Below are 18,785 nucleotides of genomic sequence, written 5' to 3'. Positions count from 1 at the left end.
GGAAACGGATTATAAAAGGGGCTGCACATCGTGCCCCGAAACGTTTTATATAGCGTCACGGTACGTAAAACTCTTCACTTCACTTCTAAATTGTACGACTTGTATGGCCGGATAACCGACCAACACCTAAGGGGAGACACCTCCCCTACCAGGCGCTGACAACAGTTGCCACACAGTGCTGATAACAGCACACGTACCTATGTACGTACTTGCGTTAGGACACTTAAGGGTGTTAAACGTAGATTAGGGAGTGGGGCTGTTGTGGAGTTAGCTGGGAGGAGGGAGGGAATAGGAAGGGGTGTTGGTCATCAGCTAGGCTCTCGGTAGGAACTTGTGACGGCTAGTGTTATCGTTAGGTACTATCTGTAAATACTTCTGTTCTGTATTATTACTTTGTTATTATTTACCTGTATATTATCTATTACTTAGTATAATAAATATCCATTTAACCTTATACAATGTGTTTGTTGACATGTAATTAAATTGCCCCGCCACATCTTTATGAACTTGGGATTGAGCTGTCTGTAATCAGCTCACTGTGTGTGCGTGTCTCTACTCTCGGGTCTGCTGACCGGTGTCGTGGGGATTTAATGTACCTGTATATCTGTATACCTGTATCTGTAGCCAACAAATTAAATGGTATAATTTATATCAGTAAATGAATTTATATGACTGTCTCTGAATCAAATATTGTGTATAAATGTCGCTATTGTTTCAATGATTTTGAATTTCAAATACATGCATTATTTTAATCACCTATCTTAGCAAATATTTGATGATGTATGATTTAGTATTTCCTAATAGAAAAACTTTTGTAAATGTCATGTACATGTAGCTGTGGTTTAAACATGAATAAAAGTGAAAAAATGATAATAACACATTGATCACAAATCACAAAGTTTTGTTGTTGTTCATTAATATACCCGGTAAACCTTAATCTTTGTTTGTTTGTTGTTTATTGATATATCAAGCTCATTTGATTGATTGAATGTGTTAAAGTGTACACGGAATATACCCGGTAAACCTTAATCTTTGTTTGTTTGTTGTTTATTGATATATCAAGCTCATTTGATTGATTGAATGCTTGTTCAGGTTTACTGTTATAATCGATCTGTGATCAAGCTCAATCCGTGGTCCGCTTTTTTGCCGAAATGCTCGAACGTCGGTGAAGACACCCCAAAGGAGCATGGGATGGATTTCGCCGATAGGAACTATAATGTTACCATGGGATATCAAAGTACACTATCTATTTTTAGATTATATATTTTGATCTTATATTTATATTTTGACTACAGATAGTTAATGCAAATTTTATGTCTTCAAAGGTCGCTTCTTTTTGAATAAATCAAAAAACACAACGAAGAAATCACGATAACTGGCCGCGACCCAGTACTGTTGGCAACATATTATCGTGAAGAACATATTATCGTGATTTTTGCTTTGCCGAATTTGAATAATAATAAATCATGGCCAGATATTTTTGCCAAATATAAGGTACATTATTTGGTTACTTATAACACTCAAATTTCTTTTGAATTGATAAGAACAATAACGTCAAGAAAACTTCATGCAATGCATCAGACTTTTAGTCTTCGTACCACGTACATTACACGTCAATATTAGTTCATGTGTCACTCTTAGTAGCTCGTATAGATATAGATCTATATTATCATTATATTTAAACTTTGTACTTTTTTCCTTTCAATATATAAAGCAGTTGTTGATAAACAAAAGGCACAACTAGCTCCCAGTGACAGAACAAGGGAGGAACCTCATAACTATTAAACTATTACTGCGCAATAATATCATCAAATATAGTTTGTCAATGCAACCGAAACAAAAACATCTATAACCGTTATAAGAACTTTCTTTTGCAATTATCTTCCTAACATTTCATTACATTAAAGGGACAATTCACTCAGGCTTATTCTTTTACATAACCAAGAAGCAAAATATAACATAAATGTATTGCTCTACATTTCTTATGAAACATATAAGGTAAACTATTGACAAATTCCATGACATTGTTAAGTATTTTAATTAATATCGTTGAAATATCAAATCGTTGATCAATAGGATTTAGCAGGTACAATATGGACACTGTACCCATACCCGAGCCAAAGTCATGCACGTTACACATGTCACAACCATGGACTTTTCATGCATATCACAGTAAAACTGTCTGCTCTAATTTCAATTAGAACTGGGTTTTTTTTCAGTATTTGTACAAATTTTAATGTTCTTTTAGACTGAATTGTCCCTTTAATCATTCAGTAGCATGAATTACGTAAAATTGAAAAAAAATATACACAATCCAAAATCCACCGAAAGTCTGCCGCGGAGGAAGACATCGAAGAATGCGTTGTTCGTGATTTTTTGGACCATACATGACGCGTAGGTATACATAAATCATAGAGTCCCTACTGAACACTTAAAACATACCGTCTATGGTGCATACGTTGTATGTATGTACAAATTCAATGTTTGTGTTTTTGAATACTGATGTTCGATTTATTCATACTATCAAGTAATATGTAAAATGAACTTAACAACATTAAATTTTCATCTCAGAGTGGTTTTATTGCTTAGATGTGTACAGGCTCTCCGAGCGTACCTAAGAATGCTGTTTCACAGCTGAAACAGCATCAAAAAATCACAAACTGTATTTCGTGGAAAAGTTAAAAAAAAAAAAAAGAAAAAAAGAAAGTGACTTGCCTAAATTTAAAGATCCACTTCTTAGCTCACCTGACACAAAGGTGGAATTAAAGTTATAGATTAATTGCTACTTATAGTCATAGAGATTGTAACCAAATTTGGTCAGAAAATGTGTTTGGATAAAAGGGAACAGAGTCTGTTCCGGTACAGGTATACAATCATGACATATATCTTATTCAAATCTTTAAATGATCTTTAACATATATCTGAGACAAGATCATTACCGTATTCGACCCAATAAATAATGTCGTGGTAGCATCCTTATAGGGTAGGGATTCAAATTCAAAATTGTACAAATGGTGGGGTTGACCCCCCCCCTGGGGTCTTGAGGGGTGGGGCCAAAATGGTCAATTTGGTTATTTTCATATAAACGACTTCTTCTCTGATACTAAGCATGAATTGCACTCATAATGCAATGGTAGTATCCTTATAGGGTGGGTATTAAAAATTGTACAAATGGTGGGACTGACTTCCACCGGGGGCCTGAGGGGCAGAGCCAAAAGGGTCAATTTGGCTATTTTCATATTAACAACTTCTTCTCTGAAACAAAGCATGGGATAACATTCATAATGCAATAATATTATCTTTATAAGGTAGGGATAAATAAATTGTACAAATGATGAGGCTGAACCCCCGGGGGCCTGAGGGGCAGGGCCAAAAGGGGTCAATATGGCGACAGTCATATACACAACTTCATCTTTGAAACTTAGTATTGAAAGACACTCACAGTTATATGATATTGATAGCATCATTATGTGGTTGGGATTCAAAATTAAACAAATAGTGGGGTCAATTTTGCTATACATTGTATCTAATTGTAAGAGTTTTAGTAAAAAAAACCATGTGAGTGATAAAGGCCCTCTTGGCCTCTTTTATTAAATTAGGATACTTACCGTGTATCCTGCAACCAGCTTATAGATGACCATTGGAATCATTTAAATGACGGGTTATTTACTGGGTTTCACTTTTAAGCGAAACGCTACGTATACTTTAATGCTCAGTACAGCACAATAAGTATATCATTTTCTTCCACCATTCACTAATTTTTCACCGATATTAGCTTTGAAAGATTTCTTTTTCTCCCACCATTCACTGACTTTTACCAGTTTTAGCTGTGGGAGATTTCTCCGTCAATTTTCCCCTAGGGTTTGACAGATTGCGCGCTGTGAAGGCTTTAAGTCAAATGAGTACTTGGGGGAATTAACTATAATAACTCGTTTCGCTTTCTTATTAATTGGCAGTGAGAGAAAAACAACCAGCTTTTCTCATTAACGAACTTTTATTATCTTTCTTACTGGAGAGCTCCATGAAAAGGGGACAACCCGAGCTTACCTCAGGTTGGACGTTCATGAATTTCCACAATCACTAGGTAGGGAAAGATTCTATCAATCTTCAACACAGGTGTCTTACACTGCTATTCTATTGATACTTATAACCTAGCAACAAGTTTGACCTACTCTCCATCTCCTGGCAGACACCAATAAGTTTGATCTACTCTCCATCTCCAGGCATACACCAACAAGTTTGATCTACTCTCCATCTCCAGGCATACACCAACAAGTTTGATCTACTCGCCATCTCCAGGCATACACCAACAAGTTTGATCTACTCTCCATCTCCAGGCAGACACCAACAAGTTTGATCTACTCTCCGTCTCCAGGCAGACACCAACAAGTTTGATCTACTCTCCGTCTCCAGGCAGACACCAACAAGTTTGATCTACTCTCCGTCTCCAGGCAGACACCAACAAGTTTGATCTACTCTCCGTCTCCAGGCAGACACCAACAAGTTTGATCTACTCTCCGTCTCCAGGCAGACACCAACAAGTTTGATCTACTCTCCGTCTCCAGGCAGACACCAACAAGTTTGATCTACTCTCTGTGGCCGGGCAGACACCAACAAGTTTGATCTACTCTCCGTCTCCGGCAGACACCAACAAGTTTGATCTACTCTCCATCTCCAGGCAGACACCAACAAGTTTGATCTACTCTCCGTCTCCAGGCAGACACCAACAAGTTTGATCTACTCTCCGTCTCCGGCAGACACCAACAAGTTTGATCTACTCTCCGTCTCCAGGCAGACACCAACAAGTTTGATCTACTCTCAGTCTCCAGGCATACACCAACAAGTTTGATCTACTCTCCATCTCCAGGCAGACACCAACAAGTTTGATCTACTCTCCATCTCCAGGCATACACCAACAAGTTTGATATACTCTCCGTCTCCAGGCATTCACCAACAAGTTTGATCTACTCTCTGTGATCGGGCAGACACCAACAAGTTTGATCTACTCTCCGTCTTCAGGCAGACCACCAACAAGTTTGATCTACTCTCCGTCTCCAGGCAGACACCAACAAGTTTGATCTACTCTCCGTCTCATACACCACCAACAAGTCAAAATTGTATACATCCTATTGTATGTTTTTTGTGGTGTACAGTGAGTTCAGAAGTTAGTGTATAGGTTCTATTGTTTGCTTTGTTGAGTCGTATTGGAGGTCAGGAGTTCAGGTTGGTCTTACATCCTTCTGTTTGTTTTGTTGACAGTGTAGCTATTGTTTGTTAGGTATACATCCTATTGTATGTTTTAAAGACAGAGGGTGCCTACTTAGAGGTCTGATAGTTCCAGGTTAGGTATACATCCTTATTGTATTTTGTTGACAGTGTGTTAGAGGTCAGAGTTCAGAGTTAGGTATAGCATCCTATTGTATGTTTGTTGACAGTGTGTTAGAGGTCAGCAGTTCAAGTTTAGGTATTACATATCCTATTGTTTGATTTTGTTGAGGGTCAGTGTTAGGGATGTTGAGGTCAGAGTTTGGTGTAGGGTTAGGTATACATCCTATTGTTTGTTTGTTGACAATGTGCTGGAGGTCAGAGTTCAGGATTAGGTATACATCCTATCGTTTGTTTGTTGACCGTCTGTTAGAGGTCAGAGTTCAGGGTTAGGTATACATCCTTATTGTTTGTTTGTTGACAGTGTGCTGGAGGTCAGAGTTTCAGGGGTTAGGTATACATCCTATTGTTTGTTTGTTGACAGTGTGTTAGAGGTCAGAGTTCAGGGTTAGGTATACATCACTATTGTTTGTTTGTTGACAGTGTGGAGGTCAGAGTTCAGGGTTACGTTATACATCCTAATGTTTGTTTGTTGACAGTGTGTTAGAGGTCAAGAGTTCAGGGTTAGGTATACATCCTATTGTTTGTTGTTGACAATGTGTTTAGAGGTCAGAGTTCAGGGTTTAGGTAGACATCCTTTGTTTGTTAGTTGACAGTGTACTGGAGGTCAGCGTTCAGGGTTTGGTATACACCCTATTGTATGTTTGTTGACAGTGTGTTAGAGGTCAGAGTTCAGGGTTAGGTATACATCCTATTGTTTGTTTGTTGACAGTGTGTTAGAGGTCAGAGTTCAGGGTTAGGTATACATCCTATTGTTTGTTTGTTGACAGTGTACTGGAGGTCAGAGTTCAGGGTTAGGTATACATCCTATTGTTTGTTTGTTGACAGTGTGTTTAGAGGTCAGAGTTCAGAGAGTTAGGTATACATCCTATTGTATGTTTGTTGACAGTGTGTTAGAGGTCAGAGTTCAGGGTTATGTTATACATCCTATTGTATTGTTTTTGACAGTGTGTTAGAGGTCATTGTTCAGGGTTAGGTATACATCCTATTGTTTGTTTGTTGACAGTGTGTGCTAGAGGTCAGAGTTCAGGGTTAGGTATACATCCTAATTGTATGTTTGTTGACAGTGTGTTAGGAGTTCAGAGTTCAGGTGTTAGGTATACATCCTATTGTTTGTTTGTTGTGACCTATTGTGCTAGAGGTCAGAGTTCAGGGTTAGCTATATACATATCCTATTGTTTGTTTGTTGACAGTGTGTTGGAGGTCAGTGTTCAGGGTTAGGTATACATCCTATTGTATGTTTGTTGACAGTGTGTTAGAGGTCAGAGTTCAGGGTTAGCATACATATCCTATTGTTTGTTTGTTGACAGTGTGCTGGAGGTCAGAGTTCAGGTTAGGTATACTATCCTATTGTTTGTTTGTTGACAGTGTGCTGAGAGGTCAGAGTTCAGGGTTAGGTATACATCCTATTGTTTGTTTGTTGACAGTGCTCTGGAGGTCAGAGTTCAGGGGTAGATATCACATCCTTTTGTTTGTTTGTTGACAGTGTGACTGGAGGTCAGAGTTCAGGGTTAGGTATACATCCTATTGTTTGTTTGTTGACAGTGTGTTAGAGGTCAGAGTTCAGAGTTAGGTATACATCCTATTGTTTGTTTGTTGACAGTGTACTGGAGGTCAGAGTTCAGGGTTAGGTATACATCCTATTGTTAGTTTGTTGACAGTGTTACTGGAGGTCAGAGTTCAGGGTTAGGTATACATCCTATTGTATGTTTGTTGACAGTGTGTTAGAGGTCAGAGTTCAGGGTTAGGTATACATCCTATTGTGTGTTTGTTGACAGTGTGTTAGAGTTCAGAGTTCAGGTAGTTAGGTATACATCCTATTGTATGTTTGTTTACAGTGTGTTAGAGTTCAGAGTTCAGGGTTAGGTATACATCCTATTATTTTATTTTGACAGTGTGTTAGAGGTCAGTGTTCAGGGATAGGTTTACATCCTATTGTTATGTTTGTTGACATGTGTTAGATGTCAGAGTTCAGGTTAGGTATACATCCTATTGTAAGTTTGTTGACAGTGTGTTAGAGGTCAGAGTTCATGGTTAGGTATACATCCTATTGAATGTTTTTGACAGTGTGTTAGAGGTCAGAGTTCAGGGTTAGGTATACATTATATTGTTTGTTTGTTGACAGTGTGTTAGAGGTCAGTGTTCAGGGTTAGGTATACATCCTATTGTCTGTTTGTTGACAGTGTTAAAGGTCAGATTTCAGAGTTAGGTATACATCCTTTTTGTATGTTTGTTGACGGAGTGTGTGGAGTTCACGGTTCAGGTTAGGTAGAGGTCAGAGTCCAGTATTGTAAATGTTTGTTGACAGTGTACTTAGAGGTCAGAGTTCAGGGTTAGGTATACATCCTATTATTTGTTTGTTGACAGTGTGTTTGAGGTCAGAGTTCAGGGTTAGGTATACATCCTATTGTTTGTTTTGTTGACAGTGTACTTAGGAGGTCAGAGTTCAGGGTTAGGTATACATCCTATTGTATGTTTGTTGACAGTGTGTTAGAGGTCAGAGTTCAGGGTTAGGTATACATCCTATTGTTTGTTTGTTGACAGTGTACTGGAGGTCAGAGTTCAGGGTTAGTTATACATCCTATTGTTATGTTTGTTGACAGTGTGTTAGAGGTCAGAGTTCAGGGTTAGGTATACATCCTATTGTATGTTTGTTGACAGTGTACTGGAGGTCAGTGTTCAGGTTTAGGTATACATCCTATTGTATGTTTGTTGACAGTGTGTTAGAGGTCAGAGTTCAGGTTAGGTATACATCCTATTGTATGTTTGTTGACAGTGTGTTTAGAGGTCAGAGTTCAGGGTTAGGTATACATCCTATTTGTTGTTGTTGACAGTTTTACAGTTGACAGTGTGTTAGAGGTCAGAGTTCAGGGTTAAGGTATACATCCTATTGTATGTTTGTTGACAGTGTGTTAGAGGTCAGAGTTCAGGGTTAGGTATACATCCTATTGTATGTTGTTGACAGTGTGTTAGAGGTCAGAGTTCAGGGTTAGGTATACATCCTATTGTATGTTTGTTGACAGTGTGTTAGAGGTCAGTGTTCAGGGTTAGGTATACATCCTATTGTAATGTTTGTTGACAGTGTGTTAGAGGTCAGAGATTCAGGGTTAGGTATACATTATATTGTTTGTTTGTTGACAGTGTGTTAGAGGTCAGTGTTCAGGGTTAGGTATACATCCTATTGTATGTTTGTTGACAGTGTGTTAGAGGTCAGAGTTCAGAGTTAGGTATACATCCTATTGTTTGTTTGTTGACAGTGTGTTAGAGGTCAGAGTTCAGGGTTAGGTATACATCCTATTGTATGTTTGTTGACAGTGTGTTAGAGGTCAGAGTTCAGGGTTAGGTATACATCCTATTGTTTGTTTGTTGACAGTGTGTTAGAGGTCAGAGTTCAGGGTTAGGTATACATCCTATTGTTAGTTTGTTGACAGTGTGTTAGAGGTCAGAGTTCAGGTTGTTTGTTGAGGTTATACATCCTATTGTTTGTTTGTTGACAGTGTGTTAGAGGTCAGAGTTCAGGGTTAGGTATACATCCTATTGTTTGTTTGTTGACAGTGTGTTAGAGGTCAGAGTTCAGGGTTAGGTATACATCCTATTGTTTGTTTGTTGACAGTGTGTTAGAGGTCAGAGTTCAGGGTTAGGTATACATCCTATTGTTTGTTTGTTGACAGTGTCGTGTTAGAGGTCAGAGTTCAGAGTTAGGTATACATCCTATTGTTTGTTTGTTGACAGTGTGTTAGAGGTCAGAGTTCAGGGTTAGGTATACATCCTATTGTCCTGTGTTTGTTGACAGTGTGTTGGAGGTCAGAGTTCAGGGTTAGGTATACATCCTATTGTTAGTTTGTTGACAGTGTACTGGAGGTCAGAGTTCAGGGTTAGGTATACATCCTATTGTTAGTTTGTTGCCAGTGTACTGGAGGTCAGAGTTCAGGGTTAGGTATACATCCTATTGTTAGTTTGTTGACAGTGTACTGGAGGTCAGAGTTCAGGGTTAGGTATACATCCTATTGTTAGTTTGTTGACAGTGTACTGGAGGTCAGAGTTCAGGGTTAGGTATACATCCTAATTGTTTGTTTGTGTGACAGTGTGCTGGAGGTCAGAGTTCAGGGTTAGGGTAATACATCCTATTGTTTGTTTGTTGACAGTGTGCTGTGAGGGTCAGAGTTCAGGGTTAGGTATACATCCTATTGTTTGTTTGTTGACAGTGCGCTGAGGTCAGAGTTCAGGGTTAGGTATACATCCTATTGTTTGTTTGTTGACAGTGTGCCTGGAGGTCAGAGTTCAGGGTTAGGTATACATCCTATTGTTTTTTGTTGACAGTGTGTGAGGTCAGAGTTCAGGGTTAGGTATACATCCTATTGTTTGTTTGTTGACAGTGTGCTGGAGGTCAAGTGTTCAGGGTTAGGTATACATCCTATTGTTTGTTTGTTGACAGTGTGTTAGAGGTCAGAGTTCAGGGTTAGGTATACATCCTATTGTTTGTTTGTTGACAGTGTGCTAGAGGTCAGAGTTCAGGGTTAGGTATACATCCTATTGTTTGTTTGTTGACAGTGTGTTAGAGGTCAGAGTTCAGGGTTAGGTATACATCCTATTGTTTGTTTGTTTGACAGTGTGTTATGGAGTCAGAGTTCAGGGTTAGTTTGTTGACAGTGTGTTGGAGGTCAGAGTTCAGGTTTGGTATACATCCTATTGTATGTTTGTTGACAGTGTGTTAGAGGTCAGAGTTCAGGGTTAGGTATACATCCTATTGTTTGTTTGTTGACAGTGTGTTAGAGGTCAGAGTTCAGGGTTAGGTATACATCCTATTGTTTGTTTGTTGACAGTGTGTTAGAGGTCAGAGTTCAGGGTTAGGTATACATCCTATTGTTTTTGTTGACAGTGTGTTAGAGGTCAGAGTTCAGGGTTAGGTATACATCCTATTGTATTGTTTGTTGACAGTGTACTGGAGGTCAGAGTTCAGGGTTAGGTATACATCCTATTGTTTGTTTGTTGACAGTGTGTTAGAGGTCAGAGTTCAGGGTTAGGTATACATCCTATTGTTTGTTTGTTGACAGTGTGTTAGAGGTCAGAGTTCAGGGTTAGGTATACATCCTATTGTATGTTTGTTGACAGTGTGTTAGAGGTCAGAGTTCAGGGTTAGGTATACATCCTATTGTTTGTTTGTTGACAGTGTGTTAGAGGTCAGAGTTCAGGGTTAGGTATACATCCTATTGTTTGTTTGTTGACAGTGTGTTAGAGGTCAGAGTTCAGGGTTAGGTATACATCCTATTGTTTGTTTGTTGACAGTGTGTTAGAGGTCAGAGTTCAGGGTTAGGTATACATCCTATTGTATGTTTGTTGACAGTGTGTTAGAGGTCAGAGTTCAGGGTTAGGTATACATCCTATTGTTGTGTTTGTTGACAGTGTGTTAGAGGTCAGAGTTCAGAGTTAGGTATACATCCTATTGTTTATGTTTGTTGACAGTGTGTTAGAGGTCAGAGTTCAGGGTTAGGTATACATCCTATTGTATGTTTGTTGACAGTGTGTTAGAGGTCAGAGTTCAGGGTTAGGTATACATCCTATTGTATGTTTGTTGACAGTGTGTTAGAGGTCAGAGTTCAGGGTTAGGTATACATCCTATTGTAGTTTGTTGACAGTGTGTTAGAGGTCAGAGTTCAGGGTTAGGTATACATCCTATTGTATGTTTGTTGACAGTGTGTTAGAGGTCAGAGTTCAGGGTTAGGTATACATCCTATTGTTTGTTTGTTGACAGTGTGTTAGAGGTCAGAGTTCAGGGTTAGGTATACATCCTATTGTTTGTTTGTTGACAGTGTGTTAGAGGTCAGAGTTCAGAGTTAGGTATACATCCTATTGTTTGTTTGTTGACAGTGTGTTAGAGGTCAGAGTTCAGGGTTAGGTATACATCCTATTGTTTGTTTGTTGACAGTGTGTTAGAGGTCAGAGTTCAGGGTTAGGTATACATCCTATTGTTTGTTTGTTGACAGTGTGTTAGAGGTCAGAGTTCAGAGTTAGGTATACATCCTATTGTTTGTTTGTTGACAGTGTGTTAGAGGTCAGAGTTCAGGTTAGGTATACATCCTATTGTTTGTTTGTTTGTTGACAGTGTGTTAGAGGTCAGAGTTCAGGTTAGGTATATAATCCTATTGTTTGTTTGTTGACAGTGTGTGGAGGTCAGAGTTCAGGGTTAGGTATACATCCTATTGTTTGTTGTTTGACAGTGTGCTGAGGTCAGAGTTCAGGTTGATCGTTTAGGTATAGGTATACATCCTATTGTATGTTTGTTGACAGTGTGTTAGAGGTCAGAGTTCAGGGTTAGGTATACATCCTATTGTATGTTTGTTGACAGTGTGCAGAGGTCAGAGTTCAGGTTAGGTATACATCCTATTGATGTTTTTGACAGTGTGTTAGAGGTCAGAGTTCAGGGTTAGGTATTACATCCTATTGTTTGTTTGTTGACAGTGTGTTAGAGGTCAGAGTTCAGGGTTAGGTATTCATCCTATTGTTTGTTTGTTGACAGTGTGTTAGAGGTCAGATTCAGAGTTAGGTATACATCCTATTGTTGTTTGTTGACAGTGTGTTAGAGGTCAGATTTCAGAGTTAGGTATACATCCTATTGTTTGTTTGTTGACAGTGTGTTAGAGGTCAGAGTTCAGAGTTAGGTATACATCCTATTGTTTGTTTGTTGACAGTGTGCTGGAGGTCAGAGTTCAGGGTTAGGTATACATCCTATTGTTTGTTTGTTGACAGTGTGCTTGAGGTCAGAGTTTAGGGTAAGGTATACATCCTATTGTTTGTTTGTTGACAGTGTGTTAGAGGTCAGAGTTCAGGGTTAGGTAATCATCCTTTTATTTTGTTGACAGTGTGTTAGAGGTCAGAGTTCAGGGTTAGGTATACATCCTATTGAATGTTTGTTGACAGTGTGTTAGAGGTCAGTGTTCAGGGTTAGGTATACATCCGATTGTTTGTTAGTTGACAGTGTGTTAGAGGTCAGAGTTCAGGTTGTGTATACATCCTATTGTTTGTTTGTTGACAGTGTACTAGAGGTCAGAGTTCGGGTTAGCTATATATCCTATAGTTTGTTTGTTGACAGTGTGCTGGAGGTCAGAGTTCAGGGTTAGGTATACATCCTATTGTTTGTTTGTTGACAGTGCGCTGGAGGTCAGAGTTCAGGGTACACATCCTAATGTTTGTTTGTTGACAGTGTGCTTGAGGTCAGAGTTCAGGGTTAGGTATAAATCCTATTGTTTGTTTGTTGACAGTGCGCTGGAGGTCAGAGTTCAGGGTACATACATCCTAATGTTTGTTTGTTGACAGTGTGCTTGAGGTCAGTGTTTAGGGTAAGGTATACATCCTATTGTATGTTTGTTGACAGTGTGTTAGAGGTCAGAGTTCAGGGTTAGGTATACATCCTATGGTTTGTTTGTTGACAGTGTGTTAGAGGTCAGAGTTCAGGGTTAGGTATACATCCTATGGTTTGTTTGTTGACAGTGTGTTAGAGGTCAGAGTTCAGGGTTAGGTATACATCCTATTGTATGTTTTTTGACAGTGTGTTAGAGGTCAGAGTTCAGGGTTAGGTATACATCCTATTGTATGTTTGTTGACAGTGTGTTAGAGGTCAGAGTTTAGGGTTAGGTATACATCCTATTGTTTGTTTGTTGACAGTGTGTTAGAGGTCAGAGTTCAGGGTTAGGTATACACCTATCTGTTTGTTTGTTGACAGTGTGTTAGAGGTCAGAGTTCAGAGTTAGGTATACATCCTATTGTATTGTATGTTTGTTGACAATGTGTTAGAGGTCAGAGTTCAGAGTTAGGTATACATCCTATTGTTTGTTTGTTGACAGTGTGCTGGAGGTCAGAGTTCAGTGTTAGGTATACATCCTATTGTTTGTTTGTTGACAGTGCGCTGGAGGTCAGAGTTCAGGGTTAGGTATACATCCTATTGTTTGTTTGTTGACAGTGTACTGAAGGTCAGAGTTCAGGTTAGGAATACATCCTATTGTATGTTTGTTGACAGTGTGTTAGAGGTCAGAGTTCAGGGTTAGGTATACATCCTATTGTTTGTTTGTTGACAGTGTGTTAGAGGTCAGAGTTCAGGGTTAGGTATACATCCTATTGTTTGTTTGTTGACAGTGTGTTAGAGGTCAGAGTTCAGGGTTAGGTATACATCCTATTGTTTGTTTGTTGACAGTGTGTTAGAGGTCAGAGTTCAGGGTTAGGTATACATCCTATTGTTTGTTTGTTGACAGTGTGTTAGAGGTCAGAGTTCAGGGTTAGGTATACATCCTATTGTTTGTTTGTTGACAGTGTGTTAGAGGTCAGAGTTCAGGGTTAGGTATACATCCTATTGTTTGTTTGTTGACATGTGTTGGATAAGTTCAGGTTTGTTAAGTTAGGTATACATTCTATTGTTTGTTTGTTGACATGTGTGGAGGTCAGAGTTCAGGTTAGGTATACATCCTATTGTTTGTTTGTTGACAGTGTGTTAGAGGTCAGAGTTCAGGGTTAGTTATACATCCGATTGTTTGTTTGTTGACAGTGTGTTAGAGGTCAGAGTTCAGGGTTAGTGTATACATCCTATTGTTTGTTTGTTGACAGTGTGTTAGAGGTCAGAGTTCGGGTTAGGTTCAGGGTTGTGTATACATCCTATTGTTTGTTTGTTGACAGTGTACTGGAGGTCAGAGTTCAGGTTAGCTATATATATCCTATTGTTTGTTTGTTGACAGTGTGCTGGAGGTCAGAGTTCAGGGTTAGGTATACATCCTATTGTTTGTTTGTTGACAGTGTGTTAGAGGTCAGAGTTCAGGGTTAGGTATACATCCTATTGTTTGTTTGTTGACAGTGTGCTGGAGGTCAGCTTTAGGGTTAGGTATACATCCTATTGTTTGTTTGTTGACAGTGTGTTAGAGGTCAGTGTTCAGGGTTAGGTATACATCCTATTGTATGTTTGTTGACAGTGTGTTAGAGGTCAGAGTTCAGGGTTAGGTATACATCCTATTGTTTGTTTGTTGACAGTGTGTTAGAGGTCAGTGTTCAGGGTTAGGTATACATCCTATTGTTTGTTTGTTGACAGTGTGTTAGAGGTCAGAGTTCAGGGTTAGGTATACATCCTATTGTTTGTTTGTTGACAGTGTGTTAGAGGTCAGAGTTCAGAGTTAGGTATACATCCTATTGTATGTTTGTTGACAGTGTGTTAGAGGTCAGAGCTCATGGTTAGGTTTACATCCTATTGTATGTTTGTTGAGAGTGTGTTAGAGGTCAGAGTTCAGGGTTAGATATACACCTTTCTGTTTGTTTGTTGACAGTGTGTTAGAGGTCAGAGTTCAGAGTTAGGTATACATCCTATTGTATGTTTGTTGACAGTGTGTTAGAGGTCAGAGTTCAGGGTTAGGTATACATCCTATTGTTTGTTTGTTGACAGTGTGCTGGAGGTCAGAGTTCAGGGTTAGGTATACATCCTATTGTTTGTTTGTTGACAGTGTGCTGGAGGTCAGAGTTCAGGGTTAGGTATACATCCTATTGTTTGTTTGTTGACAGTGTGCTGGAGGTCAGAGTTCAGGGTTAGGTATACATCCTATTGTTTGTTTGTTGACAGTGTGTTAGAGGTCAGAGTTCAGAGTTAGGTATACATCCTATTGTATGTTTGTTGACAGTGTGTTAGAGGTCAGAGTTCAGGGTTAGGTATACATCCTATTGTTTGTTTGTTGACAGTGTGTTAGAGGTCAGAGTTCAGGGTTAGGTATACATCCTATTGTTTGTTTGTTGACAGTGTGTTAGAGGTCAGAGTTCATTGTTAGGTATACATCCTATTGTATGTTTGTTGACAGTGTGTTAGAGGTCAGAGTTCAGGGTTAGGTATACATCCTATTGTTTGTTTGTTTACAGTGTGTTAGAGGTCAGAGTTCAGGGTTAGGTATACATCCTATTGTTTGTTAGAGGTCAGAGTTCAGGGTTAGGTATACATCCTATTGTTTGTTTGTTAAAGTTCAGGGTTAGGTATACATTCTATTGTTTGTTTGTTAAAGTTCAGGGTTAGGTATACATTCTATTGTTTGTTTGTTGACAATGTGCTGGAGGTCAGAGTTCATTGTTAGGTATACATCCTATTGTATGTTTGTTGACAGTGTGTTAGAGGTCAGAGTTCAGGGTTAGGTATACATCCTATTGTTTGTTTGTTTACAGTGTGTTAGAGGTCAGAGTTCAGGGTTAGGTATACATCCTATTGTATGATATACATCCTATTGTTTGTTTGTTGACAGTGTACTGGAGGTCAGTGTTCAGGGATAGGTATACATCCTATTGTTTGTTTGTTGACAGTGTACTGGAGGTCAGTGTTCAGGGTTAGGTATACATCCTATTGTATGTTTGTTGACAATGTGCTGGAGGTCAGAGTTCAGGGTATACATCCTATTGTTTGTTTTTTTGACAGTGTACTGGAGGTCAGAGTTCAGGGTTAGGAATACATCCTATTGTTTGTTTGTTGACAGTGCGCTGGAGGTCTGAGCTCAGGGTTAGGTATACGTGAATGTGCTATGAAAGAATGTGCAGAAGAAGCGTCTGTTCCCACTGAGATGTTTTCTGGTCTTCATCAGACAGGCTGTATCAGGTAAAAACTTGATTTTATCCCACCATGTGTCTGTTAACTAGTAACTTTACTTATTTATTTTATCACGTTTCTGTTAACCATTAAGCCGGTGGACAGTCTGTATGTAGAGAAGGCAGCTAGTTTCACTCTATATAATAATTTATACTCAACGGCTTATATGCTTCTATTATTTCCAGCTACATCTATGAGGATGAACGTGGTATCTTTCCTGAATGTGAATTTACTTTTGATATGTTGTTACCGGAGACATTCATGCCAGTAAACTCTGATGGAGAGGTCGGCCATTTTGAATTGATGACTATGGATAAGGTAAACAGAATGAGTGCATCACGATTTGATTGTTTCTTTGTTGGTTTGGTGTTCTCCATTCTATTAATAGCCAAGATCATTTAAGGGCATGTTTAAGGTTCAGAAAACGGAGGAAAGCCATACAACCCAAAGAAAATACACCGATCAATCTTGTTGCATATGACAACATATCAAGTGATGGAGACACACAATGTATAGATTTCAGTAAGACTTATCCTTAGCTGTGATGTCATTATTGTATTGCATGGGTAGCCATGTACCAGCCTCAGGCATCATGTTGGTAGAACTTACCCAAGCAAGCTTGAGTTCTCTTCCTGTCATGTATTATATGTGAAAATGAACTTTAAGACATATTTTTTTTTGGTGGGGGGGGGGGGAGGGGGGGGTTGCTGGACGAAACCGCACAATGTAAGTAATGTGCAAAAGAAATCAAAGAAATCTAACGTTTTGGAATTATTACCATCGTAGGGATGTTACTTGTAAGTCATTCCTCACCTATTAACATACAGTTTAGCACTTTTCATACACTTAATTTTTCCTGTTTTTCAGATTAAAGAAATGATTATTGATGAAGATTTCAAACCGAATAGTGCGTTAGTGATTGTGGACTTTATGATTCGTCACGGTCTAATTACAGCAGATGACGGTAGGTATAGGGTCAATCTGTTGTGTGCTTGTGGACTTTATGGTTCGTCACGGTCTAATTACCACAGATGATGGTAGGTATAGGATAAATCTGTTGTGTGCTTGTGGACTTTATTTACCTACTTTGTAAGATCATCCCCTGGATTGAAGGGGAAACTTTCTGATGCCCACAGGGAGCAAGACATAGAATCGTATTTAATATATTATTCTTTTCTTTGAGTATGGGGAAAATGACCAAGCATGGTGATACATGGGATTGGATAAGGATATATCAACCTTCGTGAAATATTTAGGATGAGATTAGGATATATTGACCTTCGTAAAATATTTAGGATTAGATAAGGATATATCAATGTCCGTGAAATGAAATCATTGCGAGAATATTCTTAGTCTCGATTCAGTCTTTCCCCTGTAGGAAAACTATTTTTCATTGTACATGTATATTGCAGTATTTTGTGTGTTTACTGGTTTGTATATTTTTTTCAGAACCTAACCTATGTTACCTGATGGAAATGATGCACGTGCCTCTACAGACATTTTATAGTACTAGGAGCGGAATCTGACGACCAATTGTTCACATGCCATACAAATCTGTAATCACATTAACCATTGAATATAAATCATGAAGGAGATATTGGATGTTTTTGTCATTTCTAAAATGTATAAAATCAATATTAAATGAATGAATTGTTATTTTTTTTTATTTCTTATCAAGTAATGGTGAGTATAAACAGTAAGCTATAAAATTAAGGACTCTGTGAAATTATCAATCTTGTTTTAGCTACAAAATAAATAAAAACAAAGCCGTTTCAATTAAGATTTGTAACAGGCCATCTTGTCGTGTAGTTCCTTCCTGATGCCTTGTTGTGCATATTGCATTTTTGGACCGATCCAAGGACAAGATGACCGACAGGCAGGCATCTTATATTTTGACAATTGAAATGTGTTATCGCTACATGTATTTCTCAGTTAATACTTATTTTAGATACAAGCATTATTTTTTTCATCGATTGTGAAACAACTGATATAATTTACACAAATCACTTTTGATGGCCCAGATTAAAGTACGCAAGGGTCCTTATGCTTGTAAAATGTAAACCGATTTTTTTCAAACTTGGTGACAAGGTTAAATGCCTTAAGGGCTTGGCCAAGTTCGATCGCGACAGACGATGGGCCTTATTTAGCGGAGTTATGGCGCTTTGAATTACTAAAAACATCATTTTCTGCCATTTCCGTGCAATAAGTGTAACAAATGTAAACCTATTTTCTTCAAACTTAGCAACAAGTTTAAATGCCTTCTGGACTCGGCCAAGTTCGATCGCGACTTTCAATGGACCTTATTTAGCGGAGCTATGGCCCTTTGCTTAAATAAAAAAGTCAGTTTCTGCCACTTCCGTACAATAAGTGTAATAAATATAAACCGATTTTCTTCAAACTTGGTGACAAGGTTAAATGCCTTAAGGGCTTGGCCAAGTTCGATTGCGACAGACGATGGGCCTTATTTAGCGGAGTTATGTCCCTTTGAATTACTAAAAACATCATTTTCTGCCATTTCCGTGCAATAAGTGTAACAAATGTAAACCTATTTTCTTCAAACTTAGCAACAAGTTTATATGCCTTCTCGACTCAGCCAAGTTAGATCGTGACTTTCAATGGACCTTATTTAGCGGAGCTATGGCCCTTTGCTTAAATAAAACAGACAGTTTCTGCCTCTTACGTACTAAATATAAACCGATTTTCTTCAAACTTGGTAACAAGGTTGAATGCCTTAAGTGCCTGGCCAGGTTCGATCAACTCTTTCAGCGGATGTTATTTATCAGAGTTATGGCCCTTTAATATACTA

The 18,785-nt window shown here is 38.6% G+C and overlaps 1 protein-coding gene across 1 annotated transcript; it reads left to right on the top strand.

Annotated features, from left to right (window-relative positions):
• Nucleotides 1-1,049: 1,049 nt before the first annotated feature.
• LOC138311219 (uncharacterized) lies at nucleotides 1,050-17,625 on the top strand. Its single transcript, XM_069252712.1, has 5 exons — nucleotides 1,050-1,237; nucleotides 15,870-15,988; nucleotides 16,165-16,297; nucleotides 16,847-16,943; nucleotides 17,429-17,625. The coding sequence occupies exons 1-5, from the start codon at nucleotides 1,187-1,189 to the stop codon at nucleotides 17,503-17,505; spliced, it is 477 nt and encodes a 158-aa protein (XP_069108813.1). The 5' UTR covers nucleotides 1,050-1,186; the 3' UTR covers nucleotides 17,506-17,625.
• Nucleotides 17,626-18,785: the final 1,160 nt, after the last annotated feature.

This window comes from Argopecten irradians, chromosome 16 (genome assembly GCF_041381155.1).
Source record: "Argopecten irradians isolate NY chromosome 16, Ai_NY, whole genome shotgun sequence".
Classification (NCBI taxonomy): domain Eukaryota; kingdom Metazoa; phylum Mollusca; class Bivalvia; order Pectinida; family Pectinidae; genus Argopecten; species Argopecten irradians.
This window is presented reverse-complemented; position numbering and strand designations above follow the sequence as displayed.